At 28.0% G+C, this 22,415-nt stretch overlaps 2 protein-coding genes across 2 annotated transcripts; both read left to right on the top strand.

Moving 5' to 3' along the window:
- The first annotated feature begins 248 nt into the window (after positions 1–248).
- LOC115033320 lies at positions 249–1,314 on the top strand. The gene is made up of 2 exons (XM_029485658.1): positions 249–576; positions 1,012–1,314. Exons 1-2 carry the CDS (start codon positions 292–294, stop codon positions 1,039–1,041), a joined length of 315 nt encoding a protein of 104 aa, XP_029341518.1. The 5' UTR covers positions 249–291; the 3' UTR covers positions 1,042–1,314.
- Positions 1,315–10,888: 9,574 nt separating this feature from the next.
- Positions 10,889–20,535, top strand: LOC100574184 (33 kDa inner dynein arm light chain, axonemal-like). Its single transcript, XM_003246703.4, has 5 exons — positions 10,889–11,141; positions 14,189–14,420; positions 18,889–19,034; positions 19,320–19,517; positions 20,396–20,535. Exons 1-5 carry the CDS (start codon positions 11,043–11,045, stop codon positions 20,429–20,431), a joined length of 711 nt encoding a protein of 236 aa, XP_003246751.1. The 5' UTR covers positions 10,889–11,042; the 3' UTR covers positions 20,432–20,535.
- Positions 20,536–22,415: the final 1,880 nt, after the last annotated feature.

Below are 22,415 nucleotides of genomic sequence, written 5' to 3'. Positions count from 1 at the left end.
TATAAAAAACTCTTTCAAAATAATTCACGAACAATTGCTAATCAGGTAAGGCATTTAATATAATATTTTACATTGGTCGCAGTATTAATTTATATGTGCTTTTTACATAAGTTATATTGTACGGTGTATTTGATCTAATTCTCGAATACACGATCTCGAGAGCCCTCCGAACATCTGGAGGAAGGTAATAGCTTAATTTTAATATTTTAACATCTGAATTAAATATATTTATCGACAGGAGTCGTATTTTTAATTCTTCTTATTTTTTAAGTTATTACAATTGTCAAGCCTATGGCCATACCGATAACTACTGTCACCACGAATCTAGGTGCGTCAAATGCGGTGGAGACCACCGCTCCGAGGACTGCACAAAGGACCGAGCTAGTCCAGCCAAATGTGCGCTATGTTCTGAGGTACACACGGCCAACTACAAAGGATACCGTGTTTATCAATCCGTTACAAAAAAAACGCAAAAATACAAATGTACCAACGCCTACAAAGTCTTCGTCAAACGATGTCCCAGGTGATCATGCTCGGCAGTTTCCAAGGAAATCCTATGCTGCAGCGACCAAAACGGTAACCTCTTCCATGGAATCCATCTCAAATGTTTTATCAGAATTTATTTCTAATTTTAACTCTTTAATTACTCCACTAATTAATCTCCTTACCGAGATTGTCAACAAACGTTTCTGTCCATAGGGTACAGGCTTTTCCCTTTTTATCTATCTTTTCGTTGTATATCAGACCATACCTACAATATTACTTATCTTTATTTACTTTAGTTTATATAAATACGTTGTTATTTTACCTATTTGTATACATTTTGCTCATGCTAACAAACATCATTAATTTTATATGTCATACTATATTTTAATTGTTGAGCCATAATAGTTATTACTGAAGGCTAATAAATAAAAAATAAAAAAAAAAAATTATATAGCATATTTTAAAATTGTGTTAAAAATAATATATTTATAATGTTTTTTTACTGTATTTAAATCTACCATTTAGTTATCATCAACTCATCGCAGTCCTCCATGACCGCTATCCAATTGGACAAGAACACGTAACCGTTGTAGGACGTGACTTGAGTGTCAAAAGTGCGTGCAGTCGTACACCGTCACCAAAGTCTACTACAGCCTGCTGTTTCGGATTGCAGCTATCTGAGAGTGGGCGGTGAGAGACCATAAATATCACGTAGTGGCAGTGACACTTTGGGCGTCTTCAGAGACCAAAGCTGAGGCTCTAGGCCCGAAAGTGCCACAGTTATAACGAGTTTGGAAGACAACTGCAGTTTGTTGGCTATTAAAATAACTTAATTTACAATAAAAATTAATTTTTTTTCGAAAACATTGTATTTATTATATTATTAATATTATATATTTAATTATTATAATACCTACCAATAGTATATTATTATATTTACACGATTTATTATTTATTAATGACTAATAGCTTTTGAGTTGTGTAAATAGGTTCATGATGGTATATAAATAGTAATTAGCTTAAACGGTGGCTAATTTTTTTTTTTAATGTCATTGTGTACATCTATTTTAATATTATACTTCACACATATTATACTACAAGTTTCAAGTCCCCAAATTAATATTTTTGAATTATAAAAAAATAATTAAAATTGTCATATTATCCGTTTATAATTTAAAATTTAAAATATCTAATATTTTCCAAATTTTTACTCCAAACGTACCTATATGAAAGGTCCTGCTTTTCTTAATTTTATTTCCCCTATTATTAAGAAAATTAATTAGGTACTGGACATTTTTTTTTACTTTTGACCGCTTAACATACCAACTAAATTCACTTTCCTATCAGCTATCATAATAAAATAATATATTTAAAAATTGAGTAATTAATTGTCTACAATAAAAGAGGTCTTCAGACACAAAAAAAACATATATAATTGTAAATAATTATCACTCCGCCCGGAATCTAAGAAAATGGCATGTATATATTAATTATTATTATTAATATATTTTATTATAATTATTATATATTTTTTATATTTTTGTACACTCAAATCAAAAAATAGTTATTATGCAAAAGTTGGTAGGTAGTACCTACTAGGTACCAGCTAGTAATACTGTCAGGTTTCTGATTCTGCGTAGGAGCAATTAAAAGCAAATATATAAATTATAAACATACAATAATATGCGACAGTTACCGCGGTTAATTTAAAAATCAAATCAATGTGGCTATGTGTTATATGTTATTTTAGCCGTCATGTTATTATAATCTTGTGATTTTATATTTTAAAACAAAACATCAGTCGAATTATTTTATGCTGCCAGGTGAAAAAATTAATTATATGGGTAGAGGTACCTAATTGTTTATCTTCTACTTTGAATGGTTTCTTTGTAAGTCATGAACAACATTTTTACTATACAAGATATATTATATATTATGATTGTTTGTTTCATCTTAATGTTAATTTTCGATTTACTTGTTTGTTAAACTATAAAAATTAATAACACGGCTGTATACTCACGAAATTCACTTAAAAACGTTTCAATGTAGTGCGATGATTGCCACGCTAAATGAAATGTTGTTACGGAATAAATGCCAAGGAATTATTGTTATAAAATAAAGTCCTTTGTAGAATAACAAATTAAATTAACTATCATGCTGCTGTCGACCAATTTAAATCAACAAGTGAATAAAATGTATATATATATATATATATTTAGATACATAATTTCAAGAGTACCTATAGATAAAGTGTTTAACTTTATAATCCTGTTATTATTTGCGGATAAATTGTTTTGATAAAGCTATCTAGTAACATTAAAATCAAATAATATTAAATGAATAAGTAGGTGAAGTGTCGTGAGAAATAAATAGTATATCACCTTATCGGACATATTATGCGTCGTGCATCTGCAATCTGTATTTGTGTATGCCAAGCCCGGATTAAGGGGGGGGCCAGGAGGGGCCATGGCCCTGGGCCCACGGATATTAAACAAAAGTGGGCCCTTGGCGAATAGTACTTTTTTTATTAAATCAGAAATATTTGGATATAGTAATAATAGTATATTTCGTAAATCAAAACTCAAAAGAAACATGTAAAATATAATATATTATATGCGATAAAATACAAAGATTTGCAATGATAATAAATAATAATATAAACTTATATCATTATTATTATTGTACATTAACGTCCTAAAATAAAAGAGAAATACTCCGATGAACAAGAGAGAATAAAAAAAAAGAAATTTCCAAATGACTCTGGTTGTAATCAGGTATCTTTAAGTGGTTATGACAAGTTTAGAGTAGAGACTTATAATGTTATTATAGATAGTTTTTGTTCACAATTAGAAAAACGAATTGAAGCTTATAGTTTTCTAAAAAACAATTTTTTGTTCATCACAAAATTACATGTTGTTTTACCACAAGATACTGATGAAGAAGAAGAAGTTAATAAAAGTCTTGAAAATTTTATTTTATTGTATAAAAAAGATGTTGATAATACTATACAAAATGAAATTATACAATTCAAAAAATATTGGTCTATCAGTAAACCTTCATATGATGACACACAAGATTATCTGCTAGATATTTGGAAGCATTTCAATGAAAAAAATCTATTACTTTCTTTTCCTAATTTGTATACTGCAATTAAAATATATCTAACCATACCTATTGCAAATTGTTCGGCCGAAAGAGCATTCTCCAAATTAGCTCGAATAAAAAACAAGTATAGAACAAGCTCTTCTCAAGAAAATTTAAATAGTTTTATGGTTTTGTGTTCAAAGAGTGATGTTTTGGAGGTAATTAATACCGATGATATAATTAAAGAGTTTGCTGCCCAAAAATCTAGAAAAAAATATTTTTAATAACATTTTTATTTTTGTATTTAAAAAAAAAAAATAAGAAATAAATTGATGAATATATTTTTTTTCTGAAATATTTTTATTTGTGGGTCACCAAAATTTTGATTATGGATATGGGCCCCTAAAATTGTTTGGCCCCGGGCCCAAAATTATCTTAATCCGGGCTTGTAGTGTGTCATACAATTAGTTGTAAATTATTCGTATACCCATTGATAATTATAGGCTATAGCATACATAGTGTTATTTTTAATTGATTAACGTCAGTTATGAGTTTTTCATAACAGTAAGTATTGTTACGATAATAGCATATTTTAGAAAGTAATTTTTATTTATTAATTATTATTATTATAAAATTTGGTATGCTAACAAACCCATAATTCGAAACTAAGACTAATTCAAGACTAAAATAGCCTAATCAAAATATTTTTTGTTTAAACCGAGACGATATCGACATTTTAAAATTGGGATTGTAGCCAAATCAGACTAATTTAAACTGAATTTGGACCAGACTTAAACTGAATTTGGACCAGACCAAATTAGACTTGATCAGAAAGACCAAATCTGCAGGCTGCAGGCTGGTCTGAACTAAAACACACTGATTTTGAAAAAAATAGGTAATAAAACTACAATTAATTCTTATACTTTATTTAATATACTATATATCTAATATTATTATTTTTATTTTGATAACATCATTGATTACCAGTAAATTATAATAGTTACAAAAGGAGTTTTAATTTTTAATAATAAATTATATTTTTATTGAAAATAAACATCATAGTTAATGTTATATACCATGCATGAGTAGGTACCTATATTCCGGTCCACGAGAGTCCATACGTAAGCCGCGCATCGATACTGACGTACCCGACGTCTGTCGGCTGAATTTTCACCCACCATTCCCACCACTCAGCAACGTGAATACAGCGGCTCAAAAAACACAGCTAATTAATTGCTCTTTTGGGGGTGTTATATTATTCTCCATATTTAATAAAAAAAAACTCGCAAAATCTCGTAAAAAGTTCGTCTTAAACTTATAACGTAAATGACACAAAAGACCAGTTATAAAAACGAATTAGTCGAATTTCGTGAACGTATTTATTGCTGTCGCTATGTATACACGAATGTCAACGACGCCTATCGGCGATCGTTACCGGCCGGCTTCCGATCGGTATGATTCGGCGTATGGAAGGGGAACCGATGCGCAGAGACGGACGCGATTTTACATATTATGGACTCTCTTGGGCCGTAGTGTACATTACCTATAATAGTATAACATTTAAATCACTTAGAATTTTATAATTATTTATATTTATAAAAGAAATCTTTATCTACATGTCAATGTACAATGGATAATGGATATGTGTTACTACAGCTATTAAGGATTAAACAAGGGATTGGGATGCAACGTGAGGCAAGATATTACGAATGAATGTCATCTATTTAGTCGCACTGTGAATCACTATTTTAATATACATTATATAATATTTTGTCACCACATATTATTATTTTATTATTTAGGTGCCCCAAGTTTCTTACCTGTCTTACCACCCACCCTCTTGTTCACTGTAGGCAAACCCTCCGTTTACAAGTAAGGTTGTGTGTAAGCAGAGTTCCTCATTATACAGTCCACTCCTTTTAGAGCGCTAGATGTCGGGGAACCCTTCATATTGTTTGAAGGCCCTCGCTCGTACAAATATACCTAACATTAAAACATAACAATTGTCAATTTGTAATTTAAAATTATTAATTTTATTAAAAACGTTTATAATATTGCAACTCGCATAATATATAATTTACAACTTGATAAAATATATTAAAATACACAAAATTATGTTACCAAGAAAAAGAACAGAAATGTTTGTGTTTTTGTATTGGATTATTTTTATTTTATACTGATTTAGTAGTATTTACGTATAAACAAAAAATTTCAAAATGTTTTTAACTTGATGACATTGTTGAAATCAACTGAGAAAAGCTAAGTTATTTCAACTGTAAATTAAACTAGTTAATTTCATAAGTTGATTAGAAAATGAACTAACTAGCTAAGTTAAAAAGTTTAAAAAAAATTAACTTTTTAACTTAACTTAAACTTTTTAACTAGTTAATGCCCACCTTTGGAATTGTTTATCTAAATATTGGGAAAATTACTAATCCTTGATTTTATTCAACTGTATAAATCAGATGTGACTTCAGATTTGTAACTAATATTTATCAGTATAAAGTATTGAAAGAGATCGTACTGATGAAATAAATATTGAAAAGATTATTGCTGATTTCGCAAATGCTCGGAAGAAAATGGGTTTTTAATACTTAAATATTATAAAATATGTAACAGGTATATTATAATATACCTACCAATAGTAATAATTATTTTTATTTTTATTTCTGATGTTACCTACCTACATAAAAACTAAAATTGTTAATTTTATATTTTATTGTAAATAAATTCAATACATCCACAAATACTATCCCATCTAACTATCTAAGGAGTAAAAATTCCCATGGTGTGAAAATAGTCCGATTTTTTTATGCATCTCAAGAAAGAGGGGCCCATATGCATTTGTTTGCACTTGGGTCTTTGACTCTCTAATTACGGCACTAAATTCAGTCGATAGAGTTTAAAGTACCAACTTAAAATTTTGTTATACGTTTTATTAGTTTAAAATTATTTTTGAATTAATTACAGTCCCGTCTACAATTTGGACTATACCTATTTCAGCACCTGTGGCGGTGGAATCCCGTCCCGTTCTGCAATAATTTATATTTTGTCCTAATTATTTTACCTTAAAATAGGGTATAATAATAAGAAATATTGTTTTACAATTTATTTTCACTTCAAATTTGTAATTTCTATAGTCTGAAGACATATAGTTAAAACATTTAATGCATCGAAGATATAATTTTTAGTTTAAAATTATCATGAATTTTAATAAAAGTAATATTTAACTTGCTATATAGACATTATACACACATGCAGTAGAGTCTATTATGGCTTATCAGGACATCCTGACAGACGTACCAAAAAAATAATAATATTTCTATTCCTTTTTACAAAAAATACCGAAAAAATAGTTTTACCTATCCAAAACTTGTTTACAAAATGTATAAAGTTGATTTTATCTGGACGGCGTCCGGTTCCTTCAAATCCGAATCAACAAGACTATTACGACGTACCTATTTACGTATTATCAGAACTTAGAATTTAATGTATAAAAAGCGATTAAGTGAATGTCGCACTGTTGTACAGTAATTACAAGTGGGTCACTATTTAATGGATTGTATTAAATTTGTATTCAATGATATAATAATATATTAATACTCTCTCAAGTGATTTTGTGTTTTTTTTTTCAAAATGTGTGTTTTTCACTCATCGGTTTCGGTTAGCGTTATTGACTGATAAGTTATCAGTGATAACAATTAAATTGAATAACAATTATATATTATTTTATGGTTTAACGAATTAATTATATATGATGTGATGCTCTAGGCAAAAATGAGTACAACTCTTGTTCACCGTAGGTTATACTAACGGAAAAATAAATTACAAACGACTGGTAATATAAATAAATTATTAAATATTCTTAGAAAAAATATTGGGAGTTTATCTTTACTCTCCGCATAGAATTTTTTTGGTGTGCAATAATTTAAAATTGAATTCAAATTTAACTAAATGTATTTTAGTGATCACCACATATTTTTAAACCCAAGTCTAGATCAATAATCTTTACATAATGTCTAACTATTTGCATGCACTTCTATAGTTGATTAAAAAAAAAAAATTTAATGTTATTATTTAGAGCATATCATGTACACAATAGAAATGTGTTGAAGTCTCTGCATATGATAGTAAGAGCTATGTATTTAGAGCCCAATATCAGCTAAAATACTATTACATAATAGTATAATACTTATTGTATTATATTATACAATATTGTGTGATATTGCAGTGGTATAGTAAATTATTTTTTTCATAGGTATACAATTTTTTTTTTTTTTAATGTACCTATACAATATAATATACATTTGTTGAGTATGTACCTTGCCTAATACAATATTTTTGGACATTTTGGTGTAGATTACTCCCCGCACGATATGATATAAAATAATTACACGTTGTTCCTGTAATGTATAATATTATATGATATATAATATATAATATATATGTGTATAAAGTATATGTTGTAGCAGTTATATCGTATACACGCGATATCGCGAGACCCCGTGAAGCGCATATATATATACGGTTATATATGTTTGTAATGTGCGCACCTGCACTTCGTCTCACCACAAGTCGACCCTATGGGCTATGACGGCGTTTGGCGCTGAGCGAAAGAAAAGTAATTTGACTCGCGGCAGTGGCGGAACCCTTAAGAATCGAGCCCGCCGCCGCTTGCACCATCGTTGTGCGCATATTATATTGACTTTTGAAATGCATGCGCTCACACACACACACGCGCGCGCGCATACACACACACCATCACGGTGTGTTTAGCCTACGAATTAGACGGATCCCAAAGGTTCAAAGGGGCTTTTCGAATATGGTCTGTCTCGCTCGGTCTCCCCCCCTCCCTCCCCACGCCGTTCTCTCGCTGTCCCCGCAAAGGAAGGAACGTCTGCGTTTATATAATATCCTTTTGGCGGCGCAACGACTCTATCGTGCACTATATAGGGACGCGTCCTGATGCAGATCAAGTTCCGTCGACCAACACAAATAGGTGTATATATACATAAGGTTAGAAGTTAAAATGGGTGTAAAATAGCGAAGGAATCGTTTACGATTTCCCTGTGTCGTGCAGTATTGAATTGGGTGTTACCTGTATTATTTCAATAAATAAATAAAGAATACACCAACGTGCAAACAATGACTCGCTCCATTCAAACCTCTCCGATAAACCTTGAACGTTTCAAGACGCCATTCTATACGTAAAAATGATATAATAGTATTGGATACTGAAAATCAAAAAAAATAACTATTCGAATACCTATCTCAAATGCGTGTATGGTATAATAATAAATTTTATTTATATCTGTATTATAATTTATAGTACCGTAAATATCCGGTGGGTCGCAGGATAATTTTCTTAATTATGTGGATGGACATGTCTTATTTCACCATCTAAATTCATAAAAATTAAGATTTTTAAAAAAAAATAATAGAAATTATTTTACGTATATATAATATTTTACATTATTTATAGTATAATATAGTACCTACCTATATATACTTATTACTTACTAATTAATTATTAGATTAGACAAAAATATTCTCATAAAAAAAAAATTTTATAAGCCGACCTCTTTTAGTCACTGGCATTGGACAAGTTTTTGATTTTCTTCTTATTGTTTATTAGATTTTTTTCATATTTTGTCACTGTAAACGTCTTTTATTGCCTGTAATCCCAACTCCCAAAAACAATAATATAACTGCGGGATAATACCATCAATATTCAACCTGTGCGAGTTGTGTCAACATTAATATGTTAATAATACCTACATAGCTGCAAGCGGTATAAATGCTTAGAGCATCCATCTGGTATATTCGCCACTATAGTATTTATATAAAATAAATCATAAACGTTAGTAATCTTTTAACGTATATTTAATAATTTAACCCACTTGTATGCGGAAACTATTGTAATAATCCAGAATCGTTACGAGTCACCAGATGACGGTACATCATGGAAGTGACAAATTAATTGGTTAATATTTTACAAAAGAACATGAATACACAGTCAACCTAAATAATCGAGTTTCTGCTTATCAACGATGATAATAATATATAGGTACCTAGTAAGTAGTAAGTATCTAATGATGTACATACATATTAATAATGTAGAAAAAACATTATTGTAAACAACATTTTTTGAATACCGTCGATGGTAAAACAAAAATATATACAATCGATTGGTGACCTCATATTATAAAATACAGCTACCTATATTATATTATAATATAATATATTTGGTAGGTATGTCGCATGCACGCTGAAAACGGGACGTGGCGAATTCGCTAGCTGCAGGGCGATTCTACCACGACGCCACTGGCTGGTATTGTAAGAGATATTGATTTGCGTACAATTTTCCCACCTAAATAGTTTTTGATGCTTATTACTAATAACGCACACGATTTTGTTTTGTAATTTATCTGTCTAGAATGTACCGAAAACGAAATATATATTATAGTGATTATACAGATCACTGCAGCTGACCAAATTAATTTTAGTGAAAACCGACGACTATAGTCCTATAGGAGAATATTTTTTCCATAGAAAACTATTATATTTGGTTGTGTTTGATGAATGTGAGAAGTGAGGAAAACGACATGTATAGTGACGACGATATAGTGTTCCACTTAGAAAAAAATTTAATGTAAGTACATGCATGGAATGCGTACGATCAATAGCAAAACTATTGGAGTATTTTTTTTTTTTTTTTTTTTTGCTGTGACAGAAAAAAGTAGTTTTGTTTTTGTGTTTAAAAAACATAGTGAAAGAGAAGGTGACATGTCCTTTTTCCTCTCAAATAATTTACCAATAATAAGTATATAAATGTGGACACTGTTTAAGCAGCCCTTGAAGTTTTGTAGAATCGTATAACTAGTAAAAATATATCGAGTTAGTTATATCTAAGATACCAAGATATTATTGCTCTACTATACAATTTCGGGGGGAAATTACCCCTTTGCCTATCATTACCGGTTAGCGGATACTCTCAAGCGTGTGATAATCGGTTATTCGGCTATAATAATAAATTATATAAAAAGAATTTGCGCATCATGTTATATATTTATAATATTAATATGTGCAAAAATGTCAGTCGCTAACGTTATATTGTCATCACACTTCTAACCACATAGGCGACGATCATCATTTTTAACTAGGTAATCAAGTAATTTTTTGGTATCGATTAATCCTAAAGATAATCATAATCACTTTCATATCCTCTATAATCTATACACAGTATATATAAATATTTTTACCTATTGGCTAATAAAGTATATGAAACTAATACATTGCTGTGGAAATAATGTATAATATTAAAATACTGATATTATTAACTATTTTAATTTATGTTGTTAGTGAAAAATTTAAATTGAATATTATCGTTTAAACTGATTCATTTAAATGTTCGGTTACAGTGGTTGAATAATATATTTTTGGATCATAAATTGTAGTTTTTATCGCGAAAAATGGATACGGTAAATGAAGATCCACCGCGAGAAATTATATTAAATGTGAAGTTTATCAAAGTTAGTGAACCAATTCTAATAGACGACGAAGAGAAAAGGGTACGAGATAATTACTATTCACACATATAATGTTATGATTTATTATAATTAAGTGTGATAATTAAACATTGTTTTGAAAGTAAATTGTTATAACAATAGTTGACCATTCATCACATGGACAAGCAAAATAAACTAAAACAATAATAATAATAATTTATGTTTACTGTTTAATATTATAATCTTGAGGTAGTCATCCATTCGTGTATTTTTATATGTATTAGATTATAGGTAGTAGATACCTTCATATATTATTATACACAGGATGATCTAAAAAAAAGTTAACTAATTACAAATTACGTAGGATCACAGTAACTTGGAACTCCGCCGAATCGATTGCAAAGAACGATTTAACCGATTTAAGTTGTTTTACCAATAACACAGTAGGTATATAGGTACACATTTTGTTTGGCTGTAGCCTATAACTTATCACAATGGTCGCATTTCCTTTGGGGCACTACAACGCGACTGTGGCTCTCAATCTCGCATCATAGTCGTATTGAACAATCAAATCATGACATTTTTGGTAATTTGTTTTACGGTTTTATTATAATATACAACTATAGCCTATAGCTATAATACTCATAATAGCATATTTTAATCAAATTATCGATACTTAATACTGATCAATTACAATGTAAGGGAGCCTAACCTATAAACTGTACAATTATGGGTAACTGTCATTAAATTATAACGTCTAGTATTGATTCTGGTATTATTAAGTATTTACATTAACCTGTTTAGCTTGACTAATTTATAGTTTGAAGTTTTTATAATTTATTTACATTATAATTTTAGGTATTTGTTATTTCGTTCCCAAAGAGTGACATAATTTGTGGTAATGTATGAAAAAACATTACAAGGATACCACGTGACAATTAATAAAATATCACGTATTTAGGGCTGTATTTTACTGAAGGTATATTTTATGGATAATTTATTCAAAAAACAAACAATTTATTCCACTTTTGGTTTGTTTACTTTATTACGTATTCACATCTAACCATTCTAAGTATGGCGTGCTGTATATGTATAAAATAATAATAATACAAAACAAATAAAATGAACACGTAACTACGCGAGTAAATAAAATATTTAAAAGATAGTATTTCAAAAAAAAAAAAAAATTAAATAAATAAGTAGCTTTATCAAGATAGGGAAAAGTAATTTTTTTTTTTTTATATATATTATAAAGATTAGTCGTCGTAAAAAATAAAAACACATTAAAACCTGAAATATATGTATGTAATATTAAATAGCATCGTCTGTTTAACGAGTTTGGGATTTTGTTGGAGATCTTGATCACGGTGCCGGTGGCAGGATCCTTTTTGTCAGACGTTGGGATTGAACGTTAAATATTATGTTACTAAAGATCCCACCGGATGGCTGCAAAGACACGCCATACGTAGGATTACCACGACTAAAGGTGTCATGTCTTATTTTTCTGGACTCGACTGCGCATATAGATACGTCACTCAGCGGGGATGAAGTTTGTAATTATAAAAAAAAGTCCTTATACCCACCACATATAAATTCGATATTTATTTATACATGTGCATATTTTATATGATATACCTACTCAATATATTATATTATATACTTTTTTTTTGTTAATGTCTTTAACTTTGATTTCTATATTGTATTATTTTTTGACAGTTACTTATTGATGATTGTAGATTACATTTTCTTCTATTTCCAATCCATGCGCGCAAGGTAGCAAATTTTCCTTTAGCAGATATAATTTTGTGTTGTTGGATTATTGAATTTACCAATATTATAAAATTTAAAAGTTACAATGTCACGTTACAGGATTTTATTGATATTTTCAATTTAAAGCACGTTAGGTTTTTTAAAATTGTAATATTTTATATAAATAGTTATAGCTCACTTTTAAATTAAAATATCATGCCCTTTTCAATACTTTAACCTTTAAGTTTGATAATAGTCAATTCACTGTAATATTAAAGCTAACAATACAACATTTAATCTATTTGTACAGCCATGAGAAATTTTTGAATTTTATAAAAATAGTTTTAATTATAGTCAATAAAAAATTGTTCACTGGATAAAAAAGCTTGAAAACTTAATTCATGGTTCCTCGTAAGTTTGTTTTAATATCAGTTTAAAAAATTAAATATACATTGGCACAATTATTTTTTATATGCATATAAAGTTCAAATTTTGACAAAATCCCGAAAAATTGAAAATTATTTTTCAGTTAGAAATTCATAAAAAAAATTTTCAAGCTTATATTTTAAAATTTAATAGAAAATTCCTTATAAGTTGCCCTACCTTCGACAAAAAAAAAATAATAATTACAAGAAAGTATAACGTTATTTATAGCCATGAGATATTTTCGATTCTTATTCATTTTTTTCTTCAATTATTAAATTTGTTTATTTATAAGTATACTAGGCTGACACACTGTCTCTGCTCATAATCGTTTTTCGCATACAATAATTTTTTATTGAATTCAAATTTAACACATCCTTTATAATGGTTAAGTACTCGACAACTGCTGTACAGCGGAGCGGTATCCACTTGTGTCTTTTTTTGCAAATTCAATTACAATTATTGTTAGTAAGATCAGGTGGGATAGGAGTGACTTGGTTTTGCATAATCTCAGTTTAACTGCACAAATACGATAAAACTTTACTGTTTTTTTATGAAGATTAGAATATTCCTATTTAAATAAATAAAACATTTTAGGCGGTCGACGATTATCACCTATGTTTGAAACGGAATAGGCTAAATGATTGTCAAAAATAAAAATTGTATACCTTGTTTAAAAAAATTCAGAAAAAAATTTAGAATGTTATAATTAATATTGTGTTATAAAAGAATCATCAACAAGTTTTAAATTTTGATGATAATAATATTTGTGATTTTAGTACGGCATTTTTTTACTATTTTTTTTTTTAGAGGGTGGGACCAATATTTTGTTTTGCATACACCGCATACTCCTTTTCTTATCATAACAAAACGTACGGACATAACGAATAACGATTAATGATTTATAATATTATTCTTCGTACATGCCACCTTCGCAGTGCAAGTACGACGGCTATCCACCTGGATACAACAAAGTGTTCGAGTACATCTACCCACCAGAAGAATGGATGGAAGACGGAGTGAAGTGGCGACGGGTTGCGTCCACCGAGCCGGCCGATCGGAATCATGTGTTGGCTTTAGCCGAAGACCTCAAGTCCAACTTATCGTACTGGCATGCCAGAATGCACGGAGTGTGTCTAGTCAGGAGAGAATTGTACACGCAGTGTTTCAGTAAGTCACTTAGTCACGATATAACGCAATATTATTAAAATTTAAAATATATAAGTAGTTATAAAATCATTATAATTATAATATCATAGATATTATGTTTTTGGGTGGGTACAAGGGCTGGTTTTTTTTTTCTAACCGATTTTAGTAACGCTCTGTTTATTGCTACCGAAGCGTAAATCAACAATGAAAAAAAATTTAATTAAATTAAATTTCTAACAAAATGTAGCTCAATATTATGCATATTATGCTACTTATAATCTTATAATGTTTATGAACGACATTATTTTCTATCTGGATATAGATAAGATATCTGAACTCGACAATTATCTAGACATAGAGAGAGACAGTGAAAAAATTAATATATCTTGATGGAAATAATGAGATAATTTTTTTACATCTTATTCTTACAATATAATTTAGTTAGGTACATATTATAATATTATATTTCCTGCTACATAGAATATATGATTATTTTATACTTATATTAATTTTGTTTAGAATGTAAATGATTAATAACTATTAAGAAATATGTCAAATAATTCAAATGATCAAACAAATTCATTTAGATAGCTATAGCCTATAATATCTATTTTTTGTGACACCAATTTTGTAATTTATCTAACTATAAATGTAACTATTGAACAACATTGGATATAAGTATAGTTTTAGGGTATAGATCAGGCACATCTTACAATATTTAAGAATATTAATGGTGTATATTTATCAAAATTAACCAGTACCTATATACGGCAAGAATCTCGATTATCTGGGAACAAAAAACAGTTTGAGCTTTGAGAATATTTAGGTACGTCATAATATACATATTTAGATGATTTGCATTGAAAACTATTCTGATGCTGTTAAAAATGTAAAAAACATATTCCTATAGGAATTCCTACCATAGTACATAAATTACTAGGACATAAGTTACATAATTTTGAAATTTATATTATAAATATAATATAATATTATATTTATATTATAATCTTTAAAAAAATATTGTATTTCTTCATAGAGAAAAGTGCCATTTTTTTCTTGAGATATCTTAAACAGTGATTCCTAACTATATAACAATATGGAAAACTCTCATATACACCTATACACTGACACAAGTAAACAAACAAGAAACAATAATACATTTATCAATGTCGTCCAAATAATAACGAAGGATCATCCTCATTTTTTTTATGAGCCGGTTGTTGAACATTAAAATGTTATCTTTACCCATCTATAATGTATTGATGGAAACTTATTCGGTTATACATTAAATTCTCTTCAATATAGGTATAGGCCTATATTATTATCTGCTATTCGCAGTTCGCACCACGTCTCCGATTCATTGTATTCGATTTCTATTGAAATAATGTCCTCAATATATTTGAAATATCACGAAAACCTTTAATTTTATTCAAATAACTTATACTTGCACCAGTACGCCATGTAATATTATAGTTTCAGTAGCCGGTAGGATTAAAATCACATCATTCGAGATGTCATTCGACATAATAAGTATTATCTATACTGTTTATAAAACTTAAAATTTAAAAAAAAAATCGGTAAGCTCACATATTATAACGAAAAAGGGTGGTTCTTATTTTAAAATAATAATAGTTTATATCACCACAGGACATTTTTTAAACAGCACGGAAAACCCAAGTATTTTAAAATATATGGTCGTTATAAGCAGGTATACTTAAGAATTCCAAAAATCTGATTTTGAATAAATGTTTTAACAAACGAAAAAATGGGGCAAGCATACTTGGTCAACCACCCTGATTAGTGATTACTATAATATGTACACAAACGTACACCGTGCCGCCAAATTTTAGTGTATTTTACGAAAAATTCTTAAACACGAAAGCTTATGTGAGATATTATTAAATAGAGAGTATATTATTATTATTGTTATTATAATAATTTAAAATTTTATTTTATTTTATTTTATTTAGTTGAAAAATTATGTGAAAAAAGAAATCTTAAATTTAAAAAAAAAATTGTTTTAATACAATAATATTTATAGTTATATACTTTGAGCAAAAGAATATTTTAAAAGTATTTTTATTGTATAAAACAAAGGATAAACCGTAAACGAGTTGTTTAAAGAAATTGCTTTATATATCTATACAAAACAATTTAAACTTATAAGTTATAACTATATATAACCTTCTAAAGTTTGAAGTTAAGAGTTATATAAGTCACAAACTCCTCATATAAGCATAACTCATACAACATCATAAATTCTTAACACATTTTAAATATAAAATAAAAAAATGTTGATGTTTTATATTTACTAAATAGTATTAATTATTTTCACTTAAAATTGTCTGATATTTATCAAATTATAATATAATATAATAGGTTGCTATACCCATGCATTTAGTGTCACCGTCTTACACACGTATTACATGGCAAATTTTCATTCTCTAGTTTCAATAGTTTGCTGTTAGTTTTTATATTAGAGTGAATTGATCTATTATCGAACTTTTATGTAAGAAAATCATGCTTAAGCGTCGGAAATTTTTCAGTATTTTAATTTTCAAGCAAGATAAGGGTATGCGAAATATTACAAATTAAAATGCACATATGTCTCTTGAAAATTAATATATTGAAAAATCGACGACGCTTAAACATTATAGACAATTATCTTTCTTTAAAGTTTGATAATAGGTCATTTCACTCTAATATCAAAACTAATAGCACACTATTAAAAGTATTGAATTAAAATGTGTTATGACGTACGCGTATAAGACAAACAAAACAAATGCATATGGATAGCGTCCTCTTAATACAATTATAGAAGTGTTATTCATTATTATTCATTATAACTAACATACTTAGTAGTATAGTATTGTTACTAACAAAGGTCAAACCCAATTATACAAATTATAATAATTAATGCCATAATTTAAGTCCAAAAACGAATATTAGAGATTATAACCATTATCCATTAACAACATAGGTATACGTAATGACTGAACTACAACAATCGCCGTTGATAAATCATTCATAATATTATCTATTGCTGTTTATACTATATTATTATGTCTATATGTATTAATGTATGTAATGTCTAATAAATACGAAAATCATTATATTTATCAGGATATATTATATAAAAAATATATATATTTTTCATAGTTTCAATGAAATATTTCATAAAGAATGAAATTTTAAATTTTAAAATATTTAAATATTGAAGAATTTTAGGTGAAATAATTAAAAACCCTAATTATTATGTAGGTACGTGACTAAAATTGACAATGCAAATTAATTTGGATAAAAACGTAAGGTAGGTATAACTACCCAACACCTAAACTGTTATATTCTATATTCACGATGACGTGTATTTTTTTCATCACGTCATTATAATGTATTACAATATATTATAAGCACATTTTCAATTATTATATTATTATCGTTTTCATGTACCATTTCCGTACACGGGTCACAATAATATTAATATATTTTAACTCCGGAAGCGCCGTTTCTATTAAATTAACTATAATATTATATCAAGAGGACGTGATATGATACGCAGTCCTATAAATGTACAATATTATCTCCTGTGCAGACATTACATGGGGCCAATATATTAGAGTTAATTGACTTAATATCAAAATATAAGAATGCTATTAGATATCAGTGATGTAGAATTTTGTTTTTTTCTTTGTAGTACATTTTCCTGCACACATCCAATCGATTTATACTTTCTACATTGTGTATTAAGATAAGATCACCTTTATAATATCATACTCAATATAGGTACCTATACTAATACACAATGTAGAAAGTATAAAGAAATTGGACGTGTGCAGGAAATGGAAAATGCTACTTAATGATGTTGTTTTAATTACATTTTTTTGTTTCTAACAAGTTAACAGTTAACTTATACTATATTATGCCTATATATACTAATATACTATAGTATAGTTATTGGCATCAGGGACTGGAACTGAACCTAAAAGAACCAGTTCTGGAACCAGAACCTTTAAAATATTAAGAACCGGAACCGGAACCGAAACCTTTATTTTAATAAATAAAGTACCAGAACCGTACCAGAATTTTTAAATTTAATAGTTTCTTGAAGTTCAAAAATAAAATAATTTTATATATTTATAATTTATTAATATTTTTATATATTAATAATTTATTTCGGAGAACCCGTACCGGAACCGATACCGATAAATTCAAAAGGTTCCAGTCTTTGATTGACATATTAACGTGCTTATAAAAATAAAAATACATTTTAAAAATAAACAGTTTAAAACTATTATGTGCAAAGACTCTAATTTTTGCCCACTACTAATGTAAATAATCATATATATACCCATCGACTAATTTATTTCGTTAGTATGTAACGTTAAAATTAACTTTTTGTGCATGAAGACATGTAATTAATCAATATAATCCACATTGCAATATGTGTCTAAAAATAAAATATAGCTCATTTCAAGTTTTATTATGTTAGATGAACTGATACGACAAGTGTGTGTGAATAGTATTGATCGAGGCCAATTGTTAATCAAAATTCGAAACGAATACAACGCAAGCATAAAGGCTCATAAACTTTTATTTGAAAGTGGTTTAATATTTAGAATTAAGCATACTACATTGGTAAGTTAGTGTTGAGTATATAATTTGGTTCATCATTCTCACTACCGTTCAGCTTTCGCCTCTCTAATCACATGTTTGCTATATTTTGTTCGCGTTTATACATTTATATAAAGTGAAACCTCCCCTAACGAACATCTCCTAATATCGCATACCTCCCAATAGTTGATACCTCCCAATAGTGATTACCTCCCAATAGGTAGCCAAAGTAGAGCCTAAGAAAGCTTGACCTTTGAACACATTAAAGATATAATATTACTCTATACATTGTGTTTATTACTATTATAGGATGATCACAAAGATGACGTGACAGAAAAGGATATACAGGATATAGAAGACGCACATGTTAAATTAAAAAAAAAATTGGTCGATGCAAACAATAAGTATAATAAATTAAAAACTGATTTAAAAAATGAATTGAATAATTTGAAAGATGCCAACCAACATGAGTTAAGTTTCTTCAATAGAAACCATGAAGCATTAAAAGTGTGTATATTTTATAAATGTCAAACTGTGTAGTTAAAGCATTAATTTTTTTAAATTCTTATAATTTAATTTTTTTTTATTCAAATTTGGAAAATGTTATCAATAATATGAGTGCTTTTAGACTTAACATGTTTTCAATACTGATTAAATAATATAATATATACAGGGAAAATCGGTTATAAAAATACCTCGTAAAGTAATTTGTTGTAACCAATTATTCTATATAAGCGATTTTTTTTTATACAAAAATACAAAATACATGTATATAATTATATAATAACTAATATTTTTATTGTTTTATTATAAATTACATTTTTTTAAATTAAAAAACTTTTTAAAATATAAATGGCATAAAAAAGTTAAGAAATTTAAATGAAAAAAAAAAATAGAATTATCAAGCTAAGATTGAATGAATGAGATTTATTCTATAGCTGTAAAACTCGAAATAATAAAATAATAGTTAGGTATATAGCAGTTGTAATTATTGTAACCGATAACAAATTGAAGACGGGATAGGGACCTTGAACCTCATTTGTAGAAAACGAGATTTAGTTTTAATCGAGTTAATAATAAGAGATAAATGATACGATGTATATAATATTATAATGTATCTGCCAGGACATCACATTTTAGTTGTTAAAATCGACTTTATTATAACCAATTTTCACTGTATAATATTATGTACACACTACAATTTACAAAGTACAATATTCTTAATCTGGAATTTTAATTTAATTTTGTTTGGGATTAGGTATTATTATTATTTATAGATATATTATATTATGACATTACATTTTTATTATATTGAGCTTTATTCAAACATAAAATTTATTTAAATGTAATATTAAATAATGCATGTAAGTGTGTTTTGTTTACAGGATCAACTCAAATTAATACTTTCAATGAATACATAACTCAATTCAAAAATAATCATCACGGTCATTCACTTGCGATTGTTTGTTGTTATGCAATAATGATACGTATATACGTATTTACAGTATTAAAGATATTGAAACTATACTAGAATAATATTTTTAAGTTACGTGAATCAGTAATTCAAAGAGAAAAATCTAAGATTTAAATCAATACAATAATTAATGTTTACACTATATAGTACCTATAACTAAACATATTTTACAATTTAGTTTCTTATACAAGAAATTAACCAAAATTAAAAATAGTAAAACCAAGATCACGTCATCCTACTATTCAGTCAGTACTTATGTATCTACATGTTAAACATAATCCATATAGTTCAAATAACCCGAAACTTTTACGACTTTTTGAAACAAAAATTTCTATAAACATAATATGATTATCTATATCTAATTTTAATGATAATATAAGAAAATGGGTATTAAAAAAAAATATTTACTCAATTAATATGAAATCTGCACAGTGCATAGTGCACAGAGATACAATTGTTGCTCCTAATTTTAAGGTAGCTCAGACTACTCAGCTAAATTCCGTTTCAAAGGATTTTGAAAATAATTTATTTATCATAAAACACGACCCCTATAGTAATTAGGTAGTAAACATAGTATTGATTCTGCTAAAACACCCTCCTGTGTAGATAGAACGCATATAATAAGACGTAGTGGTAGTCATTAAAGAATAAAGAATAAACGAAACACTCAACAGGTGTTGTCTTTTTTAAGCTACTGAATTTATCATTTAATTTGTTTTTTAAGTTTGGTAGCACAAATCACGTGGATTAATCAGTTTTTACCACTTACCAGTTGGCAGTTACCACCGTACATCTTATGTAAATTGTAAGCAACCATATTTAACAATGTAGGTACCTATATACTTTTTAAACTATTATTATTGGCTCTCGTTGATGTTTGTATACCTACTCTGTAAGTTTTAACTATATATTACAACTGATAATTAACACCGGACTTACGGGTCATGGTTGTCCTTATCCGGGCCACTTTATTGCGTCTACATCGCTGGTATTTTAAAAACCTACCGTACAGTCAGCTTAACTTAAAATTGAAATTATATGAAGAGTCTATACGGTCATCAGCATAACATTATAGTTAATACTCCATGGAAACTGCAGTTTAAAATGCATATATAAAACACGAATGTTGCGTTGGTTAATAATTGGTACGGGTGTGTAATATTTTTAGTAGATTTGTGACTTTACGAGCCGAACAACTTTGAACTTAAATTTTTTGACAAGTCCATATTAATAGTTTAAAACCAATTTTAATCAGTTCGACGTGACATAATTATATCTATTACATCTATTATATGAGTACAAAACTATTTTATGCTTAGATTTGTGGGTACATAAAATTATATTTAATATTATCATATCCATCTTCACAGTAGCGTACGCAGGATTTTTAAAATGGGAGGGGGGGCTTGAAAATAAATAATTACTCAGTAGTCACAAGATTATAAGTTTGAATAATAAAGTGCTTTCTTATTTCTTAATTAAATTAAGCATCAAATAGAACAAGAAAAAATATATGAAAAAAGAACTAACAAAAAATTTAAAAATATAATAACAAAAATAATGAGCAATAAAATATAATTTTATTTGGTCCAGTCTACTAATTGTAGTCAAATCATTAATTAATACATACCATATTAATATAGGTAGAATCAGTTGTAGATGTGTTGTTGTACGTCATGATTAGACATAGATTTAGAATCATTATTATAATCTTCAGCTGCAGTAGACACAATATTAATGCAATCATCCTATAATTGTTATAATAAAAGTTCATATTTGTAATTTGTTTAATTATTTAAATATATAAATTATATTACTTACAGTTTTTTTTTCTTCAAACTAAAAATCTAAAACAAACTCTTCCTTTTTTCTGACATAATGAAAAATTTAAAAATGAAATGGTATTGTCGAAACTATACAACTTACACTTA

This window comes from Acyrthosiphon pisum, chromosome X (genome assembly GCF_005508785.2).
Source record: "Acyrthosiphon pisum isolate AL4f chromosome X, pea_aphid_22Mar2018_4r6ur, whole genome shotgun sequence".
Taxonomy (NCBI): domain Eukaryota; kingdom Metazoa; phylum Arthropoda; class Insecta; order Hemiptera; family Aphididae; genus Acyrthosiphon; species Acyrthosiphon pisum.
The sequence above is the reverse complement of the archived record's forward strand: the minus strand, read 5'-3'. Positions and strand labels throughout refer to the sequence as shown.

Bases quoted from the DNA above. Each gene is read 5' to 3' on its own strand.
- LOC115033320 (XM_029485658.1), top strand. From the start codon at position 292: ATGGCCATACCGATAACTACTGTCACCACGAATCTAGGTGCGTCAAAT. The intron at 577-1,011 runs GTAACCTCTTCC...TCTACCATTTAG, and splicing joins ATGCTGCAGCGACCAAAACG to TTATCATCAACTCATCGCAG.
- LOC100574184 (XM_003246703.4), top strand. From the start codon at position 11,043: ATGGATACGGTAAATGAAGATCCACCGCGAGAAATTATATTAAATGTG. The intron at 11,142-14,188 runs GTACGAGATAAT...CCACCTTCGCAG, and splicing joins TAGACGACGAAGAGAAAAGG to TGCAAGTACGACGGCTATCC. The intron at 19,035-19,319 runs GTAAGTTAGTGT...TTACTATTATAG, and splicing joins GAATTAAGCATACTACATTG to GATGATCACAAAGATGACGT.